This window comes from Melitaea cinxia, chromosome 22 (genome assembly GCF_905220565.1).
Source record: "Melitaea cinxia chromosome 22, ilMelCinx1.1, whole genome shotgun sequence".
NCBI classification, from domain to species: Eukaryota; Metazoa; Arthropoda; class Insecta; order Lepidoptera; family Nymphalidae; genus Melitaea; species Melitaea cinxia.
In genome coordinates this window covers 12,782,009-12,804,974 of record NC_059415.1, presented here as the reverse complement: position 1 = coordinate 12,804,974, position 22,966 = coordinate 12,782,009, and the positions used below count along the sequence as shown (strand labels likewise).

At 32.8% G+C, this 22,966-nt stretch overlaps 1 protein-coding gene, 1 long non-coding RNA gene and 2 other non-coding genes across 5 annotated transcripts in view; 3 read left to right on the top strand and 1 right to left on the bottom strand.

The window, feature by feature from the left end:
- Window positions 1–4,491: 4,491 nt before the first annotated feature.
- Trnar-acg lies at window positions 4,492–4,564 on the bottom strand. Its single transcript has one exon. It is a non-coding gene; the product is annotated as a tRNA-Arg (tRNA).
- Window positions 4,565–7,472: 2,908 nt separating this feature from the next.
- Window positions 7,473–7,545, top strand: Trnar-acg. The gene has a single exon. It is a non-coding gene; the product is annotated as a tRNA-Arg (tRNA).
- Window positions 7,546–9,095: 1,550 nt separating this feature from the next.
- LOC123664502 lies at window positions 9,096–13,492 on the top strand. Of its 2 annotated transcripts, XR_006744829.1 has the most exons (3): window positions 9,096–9,171; window positions 10,951–11,052; window positions 13,449–13,492. It is a non-coding gene; the product is annotated as an uncharacterized LOC123664502 (long non-coding RNA). The 2 variants fall into 2 exon arrangements; XR_006744828.1 differs by lacking the exon at window positions 10,951–11,052.
- A 133-nt stretch (window positions 13,493–13,625) lies between these two features.
- Window positions 13,626–22,966, top strand: part of LOC123664638 — an 88,525-nt gene continuing 79,184 nt past the window's right edge. The window contains exon 1 of the mRNA XM_045599156.1: window positions 13,626–13,835. Coding sequence (XP_045455112.1) covers window positions 13,638–13,835 — 198 coding nt within the window. The 5' untranslated portion in view covers window positions 13,626–13,637. The remainder of the gene's footprint in view (window positions 13,836–22,966) is intronic.

The window sequence follows — 22,966 nt, the reverse complement described above, 5'->3', positions numbered from 1 at the left end:
TATACTTGATATTGTAAAGCTGAAAAATTTATTTAAATAAGCTTATCTCAGAAACTAGCGGTTGTAGTTGAACAATTCTTTTTAACCGACTTCCAAAAAAGGAGGAGGTTCTCAATTCGACTGTATTTTTTTTTTTTTTTTTTATGTATGTTACATCAGAACTTTTGACCGGGTAGACCGATTTCAACAAATTTTGTTTTAATCGAAAGGTGGTGTGTGCCAATTGGTCCCATTTAAATTTATTTGAGATCTAACAACTACTTTTTGAGTTATATCTAATAATGCGTTTTTACTTGACGCTTTTTTCGTCGACCTACGTTGTATTATACCGCATAACTTTCTACTGGATGTACTGATTTTGATAATTCTTTTTTTGTTGGAAAGGGAATATCTCTAGTTTGGTACCGTGATAAGGAAACCAGGATCTGATGATGGGATCCCAGAGAAATCGAGGGAAACTCTCGAAAATCCGAAATAACTTTTTACTGGGTGTACCGATTTTGATAATTTTTAATTTAATCGAAAGCTGATGTTTATCATGTCATCACATATAAATTTTATCGAGATCTGATAACTACTTTTTGAGTAATCTTTGATAACGCGTAGTTCCTTGACTATTTTTTCGTCGATCTACGTTGTATCACTTGTCGATGTAATTGCAGTCGGTTTTTTTTTCGTTTGCGAGCAAACACAATTATTATGTTGGAGAACCCATTACCGAGGAAAGCTAAAGGGCTATAACGTTATTTATTAATAATTTTAATTATTAAGCCGCAGGGCACAGCTAGTAAAATATATCTGTCGTGGCCCGGTTTCACCTGTCGTGGATAACGCAATTTGACAGATAAAGGTACCTAACAGATAAAAGATTTTGATATATTACCTATTCTTTTTCATCGAATTCCACTATAATATGGGATATTTGTATTCGGCGCAATTGGAAATTTAAAAGTTGTAGGTTGAGTAACTTATCTTCAAATAATTAAATTAAAGTGTCTATCAGCAGTCCTTGTGGGTCTCCCCTTACTCATAGTAGGAAATATATCCGGCAACCCGCATTGGAGCAGCGTGGTGGATTAATCTATGATCATACTCCAACATGGGGAAAGAGGCCTATACCCAGCAGTGGGATATCACAGGCTGAAGCTTTTTAAATGTCAACAGGTCACTGATCTCACTGTTTATTCCAATCGATCCTTGAAAATATATTACTGCAGTAATAACTATAAAATTGTGAAATAAATCGTTGATGGGATATTAAAACTATAGATAAAAATAGAAACTTACTTTATCACCGCCAGCCATCAACAGCACTTCAAATATTACGATCAATCTATACAGGTAACTATTGTTTACCGTTAGATCTTTAGTCGTGAGATAAAGATCCACCCAATTGTTTTGGTCCGAGAGCCAGTGACAGATTTTCATGACCCATTTCCTGCCAATCGAAACTTTGTAAAATGCATTACGAGTTTTTAAGAGGAAATGCCAAAAAAAAATCTTTTTTTCCTCCATTCGTGGGAGGCTGCCACTGTCAGTCCCTCTCACGGAGTCGCAGCTGACAGTCGCAAATATTCATAATGCAAATTTTTAATACATTTTACGAAGTTTCGAATAGGGGGAAATAATCGACCAAATTTGTACCTGGCTCCTGGACCATTTAATCTTATTGATATAGAACACATCAGGATATAATGCTCAAAATTTGAGTCCGAGTGAGGAAGTACCTCGACCTAATAAAATGTAGAAGATCACAGCTAAATAACAGTTCTCTTAAATAATGTTGTGTTCCTGTGGTCAGTAAGGTGACCAGAGCACCTGAGAGTAAGGTCGGCAACGCGCTTGCGGTGCTGTCTGGTGTTACAGGCGTCTATAAGCTACGGTAATCGCTTACCATCAGATAAGCCTTTTGTTTTTGTTCTTAAATATTAACATAGTTCTGTGTGATGGCACGAAGACGTTCTCTGCGGGATACCGTAATGTTTTGACGCGAGGTCGCGAGATTAGGCGCGCGCTATTATTATCGAATTAATCTTTCTGACAGCCGATTAAGTTTGTGAATGATGGATAGAGGCGTCGAATTTAATATTGATGTAGAAAATATATGCAATAAAACGTATTTCTAAGAAAGTTACTGCAATTAGGGTGTTTGGATCTTTTAGAGTGTAATTTGATTACTAAAAGATGATTTATAATTATGTGTATAAATTTGCAGACGCCGCGTTGGCGCAACGGTTACAGCCATGGATTGTAGCCTGTTGCACTGGCGGTTGCGGTTTTGATCTCTGCACATGACAAACATTTGTATTGGCCATACAGGTGTTTGCCGTGGTCTGGGTGTTTGTGCAGTCATTGTGGGTCTCCCCACCGTGCCTCGGAGAGCACGTTAAGCCGTCGGTCCCGGTTGTTATCATGTACACCTGATAGCGATCGTTACTCATAGTAGGGACTATATCCGCCAACTCGCATTGGAGCAGCGTGGTGGATTAAGCTCTGATCCTTCTTCTACATGGGGAAAGAGGCCTATGCCCAGTAGTAGGATATTACAGGCTGAAGCGTATAAATTTTAAATGCAAAAGTTTGGCATCGTATATAGTATAGCAATGAAGCTTGCTAGGACAATATCTGGAGAGTATAACATAAGCCTTTACGCCTATTAAATTTATTTAATTTTCACCCTAAGCTACTTAATATTTTCAGTGACGCAGCCAGCTTTACTCGAGCCCGGGGCTTAATACATTTTTAACCCCCCCCCCCCAATTCGATAATCATATATTTCCGGCAATTTTTTGTTTTGGGGACAATTTGGCGTACCTTAGTGAGTAGCGCTCGGGCCATGTTGCCTCCCCTTGCTCCCCGCCCCGCTCCGCCACTGATTATTCTTTATATAGTAGGTAATAAACTAACATTGAATATTGTAACTAATTTATACTTTTAATACTTATACTTTTTTTAGTTTTTTTTTATATTTTTAGATAAAATACCGATGTTAATGTTTTACATGTATGTGAAATAATAATTACAGTTATGAAATAAGTAAAAGGTTAGACTAAGAAACTTTAATATTCCATACTAAGATATACAAAAAACTTGAATTGTTTGTTTGTTAAAAAAGATTTTTTTTTGTTTTTTTTGGATAATGGTACGGAAATGGCTTGATAATGATTGCGGATAGCCGGGATATTTGACTTAAGCTTGGGAAGGTCTTTATCCAGCTACAGACAGCTATAGGTTAACGTGTTGCAATCTGGTTTACCAAAGAAGAAGTCTTCGAAGTAACAAAATATTAATGTCTTTTTTAACTCTCATAATGCACAAAACGAACATACATGAGGCTGCTTACAACACAAAGAAGGGGTTTCAAAATCTATAAAATACAATCGTCGTACAAGCAAAGCCACAAGTTTTGCATATCCAGAGTATTTGCATAATTAAAAGGGCCAATAATAGTTAAAATTCGTTAATGTTATGATAATTAAAAAGTAATATTAAAAACTTTAACCATTTTATTTTCATTAAATCGTTTGTATATCTAAATAAGGAATACAATATTGCTGAAGTATTTTAAGTTGATATTAATCGAGGTATTTTTTACATGACGTAAGTTTTGAGAGTTGATCGAGGACGAAGAAGGGTTGTTTTATTTTATTAATGACACTAGCTGTCCCACGCGGTTTCATACGGGAAAAAAAATGGCCTACAGCCTTCCTTGGTTAATGGGAACCACTAGCTAATCAACAAGGTTTTCAGCTTTATAAGCAATAAGTATCTAACTATATAATGACGCGGAATATCAGTTATGAGTGTTCAAAATACATAGGTACTGGGATAGTAGCTCGCCCTTACAGAATATCACAGCTAAATAATACTGTTTTCAAGCAGTTTCGTGATCCTTGAGTAAGGTGACCAGAGCTCCTGGAGGGAATTGGGGATAAGGTCGGCAACGCGCTTGCGATGCTTCTGGTGTTACAGACGTCTTATAAGCTATACGGTAATCGCTTACCATCAGGTGAGCCGTACGCTTGTTTGCCGATCTGGTTAAACATTAAAAAAAATAATTAGTGTCGTAATAGTTGCTTATGTTTCAAATAAATTAAATATAAGTAATCGATCTTTTTAAGCTTAATTAACGAACTATTACAAAACCACTTTATCCAATGAATTATAGAATTAGAATGTCATTTTCTCATCAGGCTAGTGTTCAAGTGGTACTAAGTCATCTCGTGGGTTTCGTAAGTTGTTACCGAATTATCTTGAAGATTGAGAGCGGCCGCGAGCGATCGCTAGTTGGTAAGGATGAGGTTTGATATATTTTATGTGCTATGATTATTTTGGAAATGAATTATCTTCGTATTTGAATTTTTTGGTGTTTTTAATTAGGTATAAGATTATAGCATAATTGATCCAAATATACGGAACTTTGTGGTGTTGAAAAATTGACTATGTATAATAAAACTAACTAAAAAAAAGATCTGATTTAAAAAATAGTTGCGACCCTGCCAGGATTCGAACCTGGAATCTTCTGATCCGTAGTCAGACGCGTTATCCGTTGCGCCACAGGGCCGTATGTCAACTTAGAAAATGGTCATCTATAATCTCACATCCATTCTGACACTTAAAATAAGTTCGAGAAAGTTGCTGTTTATTTTTTATATTTAAATACAGAAACTATTGCCGTCTACAACGCTATTGAATAGTTGAAATATGCTTTTATATTATAAGTTCATTTAATTTCTTATATTTCAAGTATATGGTATTCGATGCTAACATGCAGACATCCAGACCAAAAATATTTTGTACAAATATTAATATCTACCCCAAAATGAGATAAATAAACGTGAATAAAATTTAATTAACGATATTAAAATATATCATAGCTTGCGATATCTCCGCTCGCGACGTCAGCTCGTAGTCTAACCAATATTTGTGAACTAATCAACAGTTTTATAAACAACCTCGAAAATCCGAGCAATTATATCATTAACTAACAAGTATTATAATAAATGTTTAATAACAACAAATATACACCTCGCCTTGAAGATACAGCCTTCGACCTCTTGCTATGATTTATAAATTTATAAAAAATTTCTATGACTTTTAATTATTATTTCGACTACGATTATTCTCTGTGTGTGTGTGTTAATGAAATTTGAGTTTTGTTTCTTTATTCGGTCATTACATTTATACAAATGTGTAAGAGATAGTTAAGAATTTGCGGTTTTATTTACAGAGGTTTGATATTCATTAAATTGGATGAAGTTTGGGAATGATGTTTAAGAGGTTGTATAGCATATATTGGTTACTCAATAATGACCGCTTATGAAGACATAATTTTGTTTAAAATGTAACAAGTTAACAAACAGTATATCAGAATAATAAAAAAAGCGTGTATCAGCTCCGACGCGCAGCTGAACTTTACTCCTAACATGAAGAATGATTACAATAATGTATAAAAATTAAGGTTTAAATTAAAGTAATCAAATTATAATTAACTAGATACCTGTGACATCTTTGGCGAGGGAGACTGTTTCTGGACACTCATTTTTTTAACGGCGTGATCCCGACCCCGTGGTAATTATTGGATAAAATGTATATGTTGCCATGTGACCTTCTTTATGTAATTTTGGAATTTTAGTTCATTATGCCCGCAGAAATGGTCAAACATGTTTGGTTACCTATTTTATATTTGTAAATGCGGGTTTTCCCGCATAAATCCCAATCACACGGGAACTCTAGAGTAAAAAGTAACCGAATTTTTTTTAACGCTGTGTCCTATATACCTAAAGGTTGTTTGGAAGAGATCGCTACTCTAGCGATAAGACCGCCTTTGTACACTGTTTTTTATTTGTAATATGTTATTGTGTTGATTGTTGTTGTGTACAATAAAGAGTATCTATCTTTCTATCTATCTATCTAAATATTGCTCCACCACCCCCTCTATCCTTTAATGAAAGTCCCATAAAAATCGGAAAAGCCGTTTCGAAGATTAGCCACCTGAAAAAAATACAATTATTTTGAAATCTAACATAAAAACTCTAAAGGTTTATTCATATCGGTACAGTAAACGCTGGCAAAAGCGGATCCAGTTTTGGCGCCAGGGGGGTCACATAGTCGTGGTCAAGTCACAAAAAGTTATAATTTAATTTTGATAATAATAGATACACGAAAAAAGTAGGTATTTTATTAATTTATGTAAGTACTATAATATTATGTTTGACAATTTGAATTAGTTGTACACCTAGGTCCTGGACCCACCCCAGGGGGAGCCCATGACCCCCATGACACCCCCCTGGTTCCACCCTTGAACGCTGGTAGATATAGGTAATATTATTCTGAGTCGTATGTCGTGTCAAATGTCGCTACAGCCTAAAGCGCTTTCAAGCGTTAATGCTGTTTCGTTGTCTCACGCGATTTCACTTTTCAGGAGTTACCTGCAGTAAAATAGCAGTACGTAGTTCACCGGATCAGCTGGTTTAAAATAAGCCGCCACCTACACCTACATCGCAATAATTGGCTTAAAAATATCTAATTTTATATAACATTTCACCAGACAAGGTAATTGGGGTTATTATAGCAAGCTAGCGCTGACAGATTGACAGATCGCTACATTTTATATATTGTATCAAATAATTTGTTTAAAATATGCTTTTATGCTGTAAGGTCGAGGTACTTCCCCAGTTGGGCTGCTCCAGATTTTGAGCAGGATGTTTCTTGCTGTGGACTAGTTCAGTTACATTCAGCTTGCACTACCGATGTGTTATCGCAGATTTTTTTTAGTATGACTAGCCCGTTGGCGCAGTTTGTAGTGACCCTACTTTCTGCTCCGAGGCTTGTGGGTTTGATTCCCACCCCGAGTCTGGGTGTAATATAAATATTTGTTTGTGTGTTTATATACTTATGTATTGTTTAAAAGTTTATCGAAAAAAAAAAGTAGCTATACCAGTCGGCTGTTACCTATAACACAAGCATTAAGTTGCTTACCTTAGGAACAGACGATCATGTGTGTATTGTGTAGATATCTATTATTGATTATTATTTATAATGTGAATTTTGAGTCGGAGGTCCGAAAACACAGATAATAAAGACACCTAACTTTAGAAACGTTTGTCATGTACAGGAATCGAATTCGCGACTCTATAGCACAAGTAACTTAGCGACTGATGATCAAAAGTTTTTTTATCAATACTAATATAAAGTATCAATACTAAATATATAATAATAAAGCTGAAAAGTTTGTTTGTTTTTTATACGCGCCAATCATCATCAGCGCTAACTTTAATAAAAAATCTATTTGTGTTGGATAGCCCTTCTACCGAGGAATGCTATAGACTTTTCTTTTCCCCCAATTAAAGTGAGTATAACTGCGGGACACAACTAGTAATTAATAAGTAGGAAGTAAAACTGGAAAGCTTGATTTTAGTTGACCTATATCAATTTAGGTCTATAGGAGCTTTTCTATAATATAAACAGTTGGCCCTGTGGCGCAACGGATAACGCGTCTGACTACGGATCAGAAGATTCCAGGTTCGAATCCTGGCAGGGTCGAATTGATTTATTTTTTAATAATTGAGGAAAATACATTGATGAAAAAATTCTTTGATTTTTAGAGTACCTAAGTATATATTTGTTATTTTTATAGCGTATTTTTCTGTACGACAAATTACCCTCTAAACAGTTAGTGGTCCCTGGTAAAAGAGACATTTTGTCACGTGATTTGTCACCATTAATAAGTTACGATTCACTGGTCTAATAATTATTGTAAGCATAATTGTGTTTGCAGGCAAACGAAGAAAAACCGACTTCAATTATATCGACAAGTAATACAATGTAGGTAGACGAAAAAATAGTCAAGTAAATACGCATTATAAAGATTACTCCAAAAGTTGTAATCAGATCTCGATGAAATTTAAATGTGACCACATGATAAATATCGGCTATCGATTAAATTAAAAATCATCAAAATCGGTAAACCCAGTAAAAAGTTATGTGGATTTTCGAGAGATTCCCTCGATTTCTCTGGGATCCCATTATCAGATCCTGGTTTCCTTATCATGGGACCAAACTAGAAATATCTCCTTTCCAACAAAAAAATAATTTTCAAAATCGGTTCATAAACGACGGAGTTATCCCCGAACATACATTAAATTAAAAAAAATATACCTATATATACGGTCGAATTGAGTAACCTCCTCCGTTTTTTGAAGTCGGTTTAATAAATATAAATAATTTTAAATGTTTAACAAAAATATACATAACATTTATACCTGTATATGTTACAATCATTTTATTGAAATAGTCATTAAATTGAAAAACGAACCCTTTGAACGTTAAACGCCTAATGTTGATTATCTGAGTGACTGAACACAACGTAAAGTACTCATTGAGGTAGGGTACAGCTAGATGTATCCTTTCAGTTCTTCTGTGACCATGGTTGTTGTAAAGTGTCCGAAACGTCGGGCATCTAAAAAACCTAATAAACCACGATAAAATCCGAAAAAGTTGTTTTATTATAATCCTGTTCAAAATCACCCGCAGCCCGCCTGGGAAAGTATCTCGACCTTACTGAAGATCACAGCTAAAAAACACTGTGTTGTGTTCCTGAGGTGATTAAGGTGGCAGACCTCCTGGGGGGTGGGGGGTAGGGTCGACAACGTACTTGCAATTCTGCTGGTGTTTATAGGATAAGATATCTGGTTACCGTCAGATGGAACCGTACGCTTGTTTTCACGCTAGTACTACTAAATATATGTACATCTATTTCAATTCAACAGATCAACGCTGCCCGCATTTGCAGCATAGGTTTAATATAGGTCTGTAAATATATATTTTTAGTTTTAAATTGTCATGTAATTTTGTAATATAAATAATTTGTTTATCTTCTTATGTATAAAATTCTCGTGTCATAATGGTAGTTACAACTCCTCCGAAACGGCTCGACCGATTTTTATGAAATTTCGTGTGCATATCGGGTGGGTCTGTGAATTGGGTCTGAGGAGGGTGGGGGGGATTTAGGGGGTTAATAACATATATGGCAAAGCAACGTTTGCGGGGTCAGCTGGTAATAATATGGAATTTTGTTAAAAGTGAGTGTGTTCAGTATGTTCGTCGTCTTTGTGTAGTCTTTGTCGTAGTAACGCGGGGTACGCTCGTGTGCACACGATCGGTGATATTGTGAGTGATGTGTGAAATATTTAGTAAATATTAAAATAATAATGTGATATAAAATATGATATGAAAATTGATATTAAAATTATGTGATAAAAAAGTTAAAATAAAAGAAAATAATAATATAATTGATATTTCAAAGTGAATTTATACATTCGGTTCAAAATTTAAAACATGACATTAATCATTTTTGTTTAAATGTGGCAATTAATTTAATAACTTAATTGTCTTTTAAGGGTATCTTAATTATTAGTTGAAAAATGAGTAAAAATGACTATAAAAAACTTTATAAATAATTACTTTTATATAATATAATACAATGTTAACATGTATTATATTATGACGGATATGTATAAAACAATAAGGATATATAATACTTACATACATATAATTAATGAAGAATTTAGAAGCTCGCAACTATCTTGAAACTTACGCCTTAGCTAAACTTTTATTAAATTTTTTTTTTGTACAAATCAAAACGACTAGCCACAAATTAATTGTGTTGATTGCTCGCATACTAAAAAATGACCGACTTCAATTACATCGACAAGTAATAAAACGTAGATAGACGAAAAAGTGGTCAAGTAAACATGTGTTATCAAAGATTACCCAAAAAATACTAATCAGATCTCCATCAAATTTAAATAAGACCACATGACAAGTGTTAACTTTCGACAGAATCATCACAATCGGTAAACCTAATAAAATATTATGTGGTATGGTTATAACACAACGTAGGTCGACGAAAAAATAGTCAAGTAAATACGCATTGTTTGATATAACTCGAAGAGTACTTGTCGGATATCAATTAAATAGAAGATGACACGCAACACCTATCGATTAAAAAAAAGTCATCGAAATTGGTCCACCCAGTCAAAAGTTCTGAGGTAAAAAACATAAAAAAATACAATCGAATTGAGAAACTCCTCCTATTTTGGAAGTCAGTTTAAAAGAAAGAACTAACGGCAGTTAAATGTTATTATATTCGTATAATTAACGTAAATTTGTTTATTTAATTTTATAGTATACAATTCTTTATAAATGCTTATTTCTAAATTGCTTCAATCTTTCCGTGTAATGTTTAAAAAAAAGTTTTATGCAATGTTTATACATACCATAATTAATACATGACTTAAATACGAATATAAATGTCATAATAAATACTATAAAAATAAAATAGAAAGTAACAGAAAGTTATAAAAACGAAATAAGTGTGTTTTACAAGACAGTTATCTAAATTAACATAAAGTTTGTTTGAGATAAATCTCTCCGTAGCTTTCGCTTTCATTGGCAACTAAACATCCTTGGATGGTTTTTAGTTTTTAATTATATATTTAATTAATTGATCAATGCAATGTATCTGTTAGAATATATTTTGTTATATATAAAAAATTAATAATAGAAAAAAAGGCGTAAGTGAAAATATGTCCTTAGAAAAAATACATAGGTATACCTAATAGGGATTGTAGGTATAACAAGAGGTAACGAAAATAGTTATAAAATTACTATCGTTTATTGAATATCATTTTAAAAGATATATTATTGTTTAATTTCTTCTTTCTTAACGTCAGAATTAACGTTAGATAGTTGAAAAGAACTTGTGACGCAAACACTTTAAATCAAATTTTTAGAAACCTTTGGTAAAGCATGTTCTAAATTTAAATTTTAATCATTCCAATCATGATTGAACATAGTAAATACATTATTGGAAGATATTAGATAATTTTTTTTACGTTTTTATAATATATCATACAGTTTCTATTAATTTTATGATTTACCCTACAGTTGTACTGCGTAATGTTCATTGGTTTGAGAACATTGAAACAAAAAATATCTATGTATATGATATCCTGGACATCGGGAACTATCAATGAATAGTTTCTTGCAGTCCGTATATTTGTGTAACTTTGACATTTATTTATAAAAAAGTTTGTTTTTCATTGAAATCATAACATGGTTGACTTTATTTAATATGTTCCTTTCAATCAATGTTCCTTTTTCATTACAAAGGCAATAGGTATAGGTATATTATTACAAATTTATAGCAAAATTAAAAATGTACTTTTTGAAGAACTGAAGAAGGCATTATTAGATCGTCATTTACAAATAATAACACTAACATATTAATCTTTAAAAAAATAATGGATACTGTAAAATACCACAGATTAGAAATCTAGTCTTTGCTGAGAAGTATCGGTGACTCTAAATGATATAAATGTCTTATATTAAGAGACAAGAGCACAGACATTTTGTTCCAGTTTTGTTATCCGTATGTAATTGTAATGAAGTGCAGTGCGTGGGACGATAGCTTAGCTTTCTTGTATTATTCATGTGCCGACGGCGAGCGATCGACAAAAATATAACATCTAAGCTCTTAAGCTGGAAGCACATTGGATAATTTAGACGCTTTGGCGATAAACGCTTGGTAAATATGCAAAAGATGCTATTATTTTTTTTAATTTATGTATATTTTCATAATCATTATATTTTATATACTTGTATAATCTCAAATACTTTCCTGTTGTTTAATATTAAAATATATATTATTATATATAACCTAAGATTATTAGAGATGCTAAGAATATTCAGATATTATTAATTTAAGATATTTGTTAATTTTATCACGAGTTCAATTCAATTCAGTATAATTAAATGTTATTTTTGTTTAGATTTTTCAAACAGCCATTTCGCCAATAGTATATTATATTTACCTAACTGTTATAATTTATGTTTTTCTGATTCATCAGTTTATTTATAGTAAGTGAAAATCATATCAGATCAGACATAGCATTGATTCAGTTTTCGCAGTTGTATTGCTGGATAACTTACTTAAAAAAATCGTTGAATGTTTCATCTTAATACGTCGATTAGAACCTGAGACATTGAAATTTTCCATGTGAATGAAGTCGCGGGTGACAGCTAGTATAATAAGAAAATAAGGTTAGAAGTTTACATTATCTGTATAGTAGATGTACTTTTATAGTTCTACAATATTTGATGTGGCATGAAAAAGACGGCGTTTCGAAATCATAGTCTGTTTTCACCTTAACGTTTCATCTTCGTCTCATCAGATGACATCCGGAACGCTATGGGATTGCTAATGCCATGAATTGCTTAGATGCCATACACTGTACTCCATTGATGCAATACTTTTTATTACATTTGTTTTATCGTACAATACAAAGTATAAATATAGCTTAGAATTACAGATTATGTAGTAATTGGCTGTCTAATTTGTTAATTAATCATTCTTTCCAATCCACATTAAAAGGATTTAGTATATTAGATTAAGGGTTAACCAAAGGATACTCATAATTTTTCATAGTCACGGTCTTTAAAATTCTATTGAGATTGTAATCTCAACCACACCGTTTATATCCTTCGTGTCTTCTCCATTGTACACGACATGGAGCCATAGATGGTACATGATATCGACCAAACTATCTGTGCTATTTTGACAATATATAAAGCTAAAAAAAAGACTTCAGACTTGGCTCCGACCTTTTGATATATCAGAACGAAACTTACAAATTCAAACTAGGCTGTATGGATTATAGTCCTTTGCCTTTCCCTATTGGGGACAAATTTTAAAACAACAACAACAACTAAAAAAAAAAAAAACAAATCAACAAGTAAATTAAAAAAAAAAAACTTTAAGGATAAATTTGTGACTTTTTGTATTTGTCACATTATTATATTTCGTAAATAAAATTATTATTTAAAATATTTTTATTCCATCAGATGCCACTAATTTTAATTTAATTCATTTGCTCCACAACACATTGGACCTATCTATTATATATATTCTATACTTGTTACTTGTCTTGTCTTATATATGTGATCATTTTGCGAATGCAGGGCATTAAAATTTAGCATATCATTATTATATTATACGTTATAGTAAATAACGTTAGTTCGGTAATAAATTATCAAACAATATCTATATGTATATATGTACATGTATGTGATTGTGTGCCTTCTGTACTTCTCAGTAAAAACTAGATTTCGAATCGATGATACATTACATTACATTTACATTAACCAATTAATGATTATTAATTAAAGTCGTCAGCGATGTACGCAAAACAAATATTTTCTTCCTAAAAATAATTAAAAAATTACATAGGTATCTATTAACTATACAATATTTTTCAATAAGACGTACAGATTTTATTTTAAACTGTAAAAAGAAAAAACGAATGGAAATACAAATATAATTATATAAATTTTAGTTTTAATACATCTTTTATAATCTATAATTAGAAAATCAATAATTTTAACAGTTTTGTAGTGAATTGAAAAAAAACAAAGTATAATAAAAAAATATGCAATAAAAATTGATCGCAATGACATCGGAAAAAACAGATATAACAGATAACATAACAATTAACATAGACAGTTCTGATGGCGGGAAAAATGACAGTGAAATTAAAATGGCTGACGAAACGAATAATTCAAATTCTCTTAATAATATGGAGACAAATACGAAGGAAACAAATGGGATGGATCTATTAGGAGTTCCTAGACATGGTCACAGAATGTCATTTATGGAGGAGGAGAGTATAAAAGAAAGAATGAGATTGTCTCTCTTGAAGCAGTGTTCCGCTATCTTGAAACAAGGGGATGAGAGGTACAACAAGGAGTCCCTGCATCGCGCCTTTCAAGATGAGGTATGTTTTTAATTTTGATATTTTTTGATTTGTTTGTGTGTATTGTGATTTTTTTTTTTGACTTTTAAGGTATGCCTATTTATATTCTAAAGGTGATTTTTTTTCTTTATACAACACAAAATAGAATAAACGGATTCAGTGCAGAATTTCGGTTGTTACGCGCGTATTTATATTTTGACTTACTTTTATAATTTTTTTCTTCTTAAAAACTATAATTTTAATAAAATATTTTATAACTTTTCTGAATAAAATTTCTTACAATATAATTCCATTACAGTTTATTAAATCGTCATCGAAAATCGTAACCTTGAGGTTTGAAAGCTTAAATGATTTTGTGTGGCCATTGAAACTGTAAATTTACCTATACTAATATTATAAAGAAGGGAGTTTTGATTGTTTGTAATAGATAAAATTCAATAACGACTAAATTTTAAAAATTAATCTACCATGAGAATATATATAAATAAATAACGCCCTACACTCAACGGCCCCACTAGGATTTACAGATAACCACGCCATAAACGCCCAAACCACGGCAAACATCTGTATGGCTAGCACAAATTAATGTAGGTATGGCCAGCGCAACTGCCACAAGCTAGTGATGTGACCGTTGCGCTAAAGCGTCGTCAAATGAATCAAATGAATGCTACGTTGTCGCTAAATGTGGGGGGTAAAGTTGGTCTTGCGAACTGTTAAACGCTTGAAAATGGGTTTTGCTTTTTTTTATTTTACTGTACCCTACAATTTTAGCCAAAGCCTTAAGTAGTAAGCTGATACTGAGCTTATGGAAATCAGCAAAACCAGCATAGCCAGCGCGTTGCCGACCCTACCCGCGACCCTACCTGACTAGCCTAAACCTACCTACCTCGTCCTGCTGACCCCTACCTCAATAAAAATACGCGATAGACTTACAAACATCCGTCCAAACTTTCGAATTGATATTTTTACTAAGAAACAGGATATTGTAAGCCGCGGCTTTCATGGCCTCAGAAATGGTATTGCTTCAAACATTTACTTTTAATACAAACATAATATTATAATGAGACCGTATTAAAGTCCTTTATATAATTATCCAATAAATATAAGCCTTTATCTTGAAATACATCTTAGGATTAATATTACTCATAAATCTTACAAATGTATTAATTAATCTGTGGTAAACACGGATTCTAGTTCTAGTATTTTAGTATTGCTAAATATAGTAATACTAATTTTTTTTATAAAATATATAAATTTTGAATTAGCATATTATAAAATAATTTAATATCCGAAGGTTATTATTCGGGACTCGAGTATAATAACGATAAATATATGTTGATTTTGTGGCACTGTATGTTAGTTAGGATTTTACTAATTTTATTATAACACACATTTTTTATTATAAAAGAGTAACTACGGAGTTTCTTGCCAATTCTTCTCTGCAGAATCTACATTCAGAATCGGTGGTAGCTTCACTCATAACTTTAATAAATAATTAAACTAATATAATTTGAATTTTTAAAATTAGAATTCATAATTGTGTTTGCTCTCAAATGAAAAAGAAAAACAGATTTCAATTACATCAACATATATACAACGATAGTAAACGAAAAAATATTCAAGTAAAGATTTACTTCACTTCAGCCTATCGCAGTCCACTGCTGGACATAGGCCTCCCCAAGTTCGCGCCACACATCCCGGTCTTCCGCAATCCTCATCCAGCCTACACCGGCAATCTTACGTAGATCGTCGGTCCAACGGGCCGGAGGACGTCCCACACTGCGTTTGCCAAGTTGCGGTCTCCACTCTAGGACCCGTCTACTCCAACGGCCATCGGTCCTGCGACACAGATGACCAGCCCACTGCCACTTCAACTTGCTAATTCTTGAATTAGCAAGATTTACTTATAAAAGATTATTCAATAAATACTTTTCAGGTCTCAATTAAATTTAAATGGGACCACATGACACGCACCAACTTTTCAAATAAAAAAAAACCATCGAAATCGGTCCAGCCAATAAAAAGCTCTGAGGTAACACACATACAATCGAATTGAGAGCCTCCTCCTTTTTTAAAGACGGTTGAAAGTGCTTTTAAGCCTATTTGAATACAGTAATTTTTATAGTGATTTTAATTATTTACCTGTCTTGTGATCTGAGCGCGGTTTGAATTCGTGACCGCTGACGCAAGTCTGTGATATGACCACTGTGCTACTCGGTTCTTAAAATCAGTTTTAACATAATTACATTTCATTCATTCATTCAAATTAATGGGTAATTACATTTTACGATGACAAATTACAAGTAAATGAACAATACCGTTCATTCTTCTGCCACATCAAGTAAATCTTTAATGTACGGTACCCACATGAAGATAATTTTTCGTTAATAAAGTTTGGTATGAAAAGTGCGTCAATTAAAATATTTACCGGTAAATATTTTTGAAGTTTTCGTTTTTAATTATCCATTATTAAATTTAAGCAAATAATGTTTTTAGTTAAGCGTTTCGGGCTCACAATTTACTTTTTTAATTTCATGATTAAAAATCGTAAACAGATTAATAATTTTATTTGTTTTTTTTTTTTTTTTAAGAAACGAGTGTGCTTTAGGCCATACGACTTAAGTAAATCTTCCTTATTTGCCCCTACAGTAATATACGAAACGTAACTCTTTCTCTCTTTCTATCTTCATTACCTTATCAACTTCTGTTCGCCTCGCTCAATCATTTACTTCAAAAATCTTTCTTTGTCATTTCTCATCGCGCTAAGCAAAGACCCCTTCCCCTTAGTTGCTAACGTATTTTATGGACGACCTCTTAAAGTAACAGTTACAGCTTACAGTACTAAGTCAAGATTGTTGAATAACATTGGGTACATTACCTAAGTTTGTAATGGACAGATGTATGATTTTGTGTAATCATTGATAATTTTTACTTTACCTTTTTTTATTTTTGTTGTTTAAGTGTGTGTAATCACCTTAAGGCGAAATAAATATTTTCATTTCATTTCATTCAGTAACCTCTATCATAATTCAATCTAAGAAAATTTTTATCAAATGACGTATGGACGTACAAACCTTGTCAATTTTATTAATAGTATAGATTTAGAGATTAAATGCTAAAACGGCACTATATCGGGACCTTGGTGGAGTCGATCTAACGCTAATGCATGAGTCGTGACGATTTCTGAGATGTGTCACGTCAGACACGTGTCGTGTCGCACACGTATTAGTGGTATGGTTTCACACGGTATGTGTATCCTTAACCTATAAATACTTTACCAAAATCTGGAGCAGTCTGACTTTTCTCCAATCAGTGTATGAATAACTTTTCAGTTTTATATTTACTTGAATACCTTCGTACCGTTTCTTAGTGATATATAATGATTTCCGCCAACCCACAGAGGAGCGGCGTGGTATATTAAGCTCAAACAAATCCTCCTTCTACATGACGAAAGAAGCCGATGCCCAGCAGTGGGATATTACAGGATGAACCGATAGATATGATGATTAGCTAATTAAGGTAGCGTTCAAGAAATGTTTTGTTCCAAATCTGCAACATCTCGACTGGAATTGTTCCTTAATCTTACAAAAGATCCCAGTTTTGACTGCTGAAGTAGTGTAGTAGGTAAGGTATTAAGCTCCTGAGAGGGTAACAACGCGCTTGCGATGCTTCTGGTGTTGCAGACGTCTATTAGCTACGGTGATCGCCAACGCTCAAGGTTTGTGGGATCAATTTATGCCATGTCTCGTCCCAAGCATACTTTGTTAACTTTTCTTTCACAAAATTTTAATATTTATGTTCAATTCTAATCTTAATAAGATAATTAATTATGTTTTGACTGGTCTATCATTTTCTAGTATTTAACTAATGAATATAATTTTTTTAGGAATAAAAGAAATTAAAATACTTGAAATGAAATAACAACTGTACGAGTAAATGTTATTATCAAATGACTTATATACGCTTATCACAAAAATCTGTTTTTTTTTTTAAATTTGCTGTACTCTCTTCAGCAATTACAATATCGGCACGAACAAAAAATATTTTGACAGTATGTGTCATCTAAATTTCAAATCACTTTTTTTAATTTTTTATTTTAATAAGTCGTCCTATACATATACAACCTCCTTTTAAGCTATTTGTCTAATAACATAATTTAAAGTGTATCAGTCGAGTGATTGACAGAACATTCACTGAGATACAATTTTTGTCTCTTTCCAACACACCTTCCCTTTCACTCTAACATGGGCCGGTTTCAACGGTTGCGGATAAATTTATCCTGCAAATAAGTTACGAATAGACTTTAACAGCAGGAGGTAGAATAGACCATTATGACATGTTTCGTTTGAATTAATAAACCACAACTTTTAGATTCATATTTGCGAATCGAAATATGCCATAAATATAGTGGAAATCAATGGGGAAAAAGAATAAAATGTCGTAAAATTTTATCCGTTGGATACCGCCATCTGTCAAATAATATTAACGGTATAACGGGCCCATAATAAAATTAATAATGTATGAACGTGCGCCTATATCGATTACACTCTAATGATCTATCTCTCAAAGATCTATAGATCAGTGATCCACGGATGATGTACGTGTGGTGTTTACGAGTTACGATCAAAACGTTTATGGTTAAGGAGACATGGTCGGAGAGAAGGTTGAATGGGATTTTTTTTATGGTATGTGTTCTATAGTTTTTAGAGGATTCCGTTTATGGGAAAGATATATACGAGTGAATACTACAAAGATAAACTTTACTGTTTCAAATATGCGTATAAATGTACTAGATGTTGCCCGTGACTCTGTATCCGTAGAATTTTTTTATCACTCTATGTATTACGCTATCAAACGGAATTTGTTCGTTTTTGTAACATTATTGATTGAAACTCCACTTCTCTTTGTTCTAGCATGATGTTATATAGCCTCAAACTAAAATAATTTCTCAATTCGAAGTTCCGAAAGTTAGAGCGTTCAAGTGGACCACAGTCTACATCTTTATAATGTAAGAAAATATTGAAATAAAATTCGAATAAATAACTTTGAACTAAAGAACTTTGAAAAAGTATTCATGGACTCGGATAAGAACTGTTATTATAATTTTACCATTGCGGACATGTGAACTTATCGAGTGTAAAAGTTATATAATTTTAATTATTTTCTATGTAGGGGCCGCGGAGAGCATATAAGAATAACGCGAATTTTTGGAAGTTATTTGGTCTCTCAACATGTCGGATGCATGAATTCATGTGCCTTTTATATTAGTAAATATATTGTACACCCTTCTACGTTATTCTAGATGCCTCTATTGAATATCATTTAATACTAACATGAAATTATTAAGGCTGACCTTCACTTCCTAACTCATTCGGCTTGTGTGACCCTAGCGTAATAAGTGCTACCTTAAAAGATCACGTAGGTATGATATCTGGGTCAAATGAGATTTAATGTGATTGGTCAATTGCGTATTTGTATCAGCCAATCAAAGTGTTCTATCACTTGTCACCTGTCTTTCAATGTATGAACGATTTGAAATGAATTTGTTTTGAACGTCGAACAATGTCTAACGAGCGCGAACGTTCTAGTCTACGACTAGATATGGGAACATGGATTGTTATCCATTAAATTATGGAATGTAATTGTATAAATAAAGACCAAAAATTTTACTGTCTGCTCACTAATATCGGTAAACTTGCTGTGGATGTGGATGTGACGACCACGTTGGCGCAGTGGTTACAGCCATGGATTGTACCTGTTGCGATGGCGGTTGCAGGTTCGATCCCCGCACATGACAAACATTTGTATTAGCCATACAGGTGTTTGCCGTGGTCTGGGTGTTTGTGCAGTCCTTGTGGGTCTCCCCGTCGTGCCTCGGAGAGCACGTTAAGCCGTCGGTCCCGGTTGTTATCATGCACACCTGATAGCAATCGTTACTCATAGTAGGGAATATATGCGCCAACCCGCATTAAAGCAGCGTGGTGGATTAAGCTCTGATCCTTTTCCTACACGAGGAAAGAGGCCTATACCTGGTAGTAGGATATTACAGGCTGAAGCGCTGTGGATCAGTGAGACGTGTAAAACCTAAATTTTTCTTTTATATGGAAAAAGCTTTTGGGCAGCAGTGGCATTAGAACATGGTTTTATTAAATGTCACTTAACGATATTAAGATTTAGAGATTTCCGTTGTTCCGGTGACAGACGCCATAGTCATGGAGAACGACTTCTCCCACGAACATATGGCAAGTTCAATTCACTATAGTAATGCTGTTGTTGTTTTTATTTAAAAAGTTTGTTATAAATAGTTAATAAGGATGACGATATGGGAGATGCTTGTCACCTTTTTGCAATGAAACTTGATATGTTTAGCTGGATATTCTAATTAGTACATAGGATTGTATTATACTTGGATTTTAAACGGGTCAGAAATCAGACGAATAAACCCGAAAAACGTAGTTTAATATGTACTGAATTATACATATACAAGCAAGCTCTGAGTATGAAAGTTAGCAAATGTGATAGGTGTTGTAATTTAAGGTGGGTGGAATTTAGAGGCGAGGGTCGGTTGGATTGTTATAACATTGTGTGAAGGAAAGTCAATCGACTATTACAGAGGAGAGGATTAGTCTAACAATATTTTTTTTCGTATAAAATAAATAATAGAACCTGATAGACTTTGATGCTAACTGGTTTCGATAACTTTTTTTTTTTAATTGAATGTATATATTCAAGATAACGCTTGTAATATGTCACTGCTGACATATGCCTCTTTCCCCATATAGAAGAAGGATCAGAGCTTAATCGACAACGCTGCTCCAATGCGGGTTAGAATGCGGAAAGATACGAGTAAGTCTAATTATAATTTGAGCACGTGGTCTGGTGTATTTGATTGTAGAAAGTTCCGCGGCACAGAACATAATAATAACATTTATTTATTTCAGACATTTACAGATCACTTATAATATAAATTTTTTCTACTCCTAGAACTATGAAAAAGAGAATATCTAAGTTACTTTTGTACGATAGACGAATCCGTTTGCTTAAAAAATAAATAATCTACGAAATTATGAGAAATAAAAACAGTTTTTTTTTTCGAATTTAAAGCGATTCTAGTAGGTACTGTAATGTGACACAGATTAAAAAATCAGCTCCATTTAGTCTGACACAACACGTAACAGCGGCCATGACACATAAAATATCAACATGTAATCGTTATTATTAATAATAATTAAATTAATAGAATAAATTAATGATCGCGAGTAAGTCGAGGTCGTCTTAGATATGGTACATGTGAGACATACGTAACGGTTCTTAACTATTGCTCGTGGCTTTGGCTTAGATTAGTGTGGAGAGTTTCTGTTTTAAAATAACATGAAATGTATTTAAATAATTGCGTTTGCAAGAAAACGAAAAATAAAACCGACTTCTTACCGACCGACCGACTTACCACGACCCAGTAAAGCAACGTGGGTAGATGAAGAAGTAGTCAAATAAATATGTATTATTAGACATAACTCATACAGTATTCGTCAGATATTAATTATATTTTAATGGCATCACATGAAAAGCACCAGCTTCCATTTAAAAAAAAAATCATCAAAATCGCTACACTCAGTACCAAGTTATGAAAAAAAAATACAGTGAAATTGATAACCTCCTCTTTTTTGGAGTCGGTTAAAAAGACCACAAATATCCTTTATGTACTTGCGTTTTTATTTATTTTATTTTATACTTTATTGTACATTACAAATATATTACAATACCATCTCCTCTGCCCCTAGGTTGCCTGGAAGAGATCGCTTTTTGTTTAAATCTATATGTATTATCTCTCTTTTGGTGTACAATAAAGTGTATTGTATTGTATATTACAAACAAAGCATAAAGATAGTTACAGACAGTGAAGTACAATGGGCGTATTTATGGCTAATTTGCCATTTCTTCCGGACAACCCAGACATAAAAAGGAAATTTACTATCAAAATTGGGTAGGTGGTGTAGATGTATAATAAACTTACATACAAATGTCTACATTCTAATACTTATAGAAAATACATAAATAAATAAAAAGAAGAATTAAAATATAATATATATTCTATCATAAACTAATAAAGCATAAATTGAAATGATAAAAACAAATATACATTAAAAAAAAATCAAAAGACATTGCGCCATATAACACTAAATTAGAAATAATTTTTCAGTCTTAAAAATATATATTTTTAAACAATTTCGGTCCCGCTTGATAGTAAGCGGACCGTACCGTAGTCTACGGACGCCAGTAATACAGGAGAATTGCAAGCTCTGGCTGATCCTATCAGCTGTGGTTCAATTATATGTTACTTTAGTATTACAACTCAGTGGGCAAACAAGCGTACGGCTCGTTACCTATAGACGCTTGCCAAATGTATCCACCATTTCATCTAATAGTATATTAATTAAAATAACGGTTTCTTTGTAACTGATAATTCTAATTAACACAAAAAAGCTTAAGCATTTTTTATCGTAAATAAAAGTCAATTACGCGTTAAAAACATAATTGATACACTTTTAAATTGATATTTGAATATAATTCATATGAATTTAAATCTTATTCATATATGTATAAGTTAGAAAGTTGAGTGGTATTATACTTATGTGTAATTTATCAAAATGATCTTTAAGATCGTTATCACAGATCAAGTCGACGCTTCCGTTTTCGAAGGTGTCACTAAATGTAGGTATGTAGTTGTAGTTGTATTGACAATTATAATTTCTTTTCCATTTAATCTATTATTACATAGGACCTGGGTGACCGAGCTTAGCTCGGTATTTTTAGTAAATCGTGTTTTTTGAAAATCATATTTAAATACGAATTACATATTGATAAAATATGAATAATATTTTTCGATTTTATTTTTTTTAGAAAAAAAAAAGAAAAAAAACGATAATCGATCTGGATGACGTGAGGATTCGAACCATGATCTTTTCGGCCGAGCGCGATCGGCCGATTTCCCCTGAGCTATTACAACTTTATTGACAGATGCGAAATTTACCTTCTTATTCTAACGATATTGTAGCCATTTTTTCATTGCCTAAAAACAGGGATAAAACGACATTTTCTAAAAATGAATCCTAGCTAGATTTATTTATCTCCCCCGTAATCCCCTGTATACT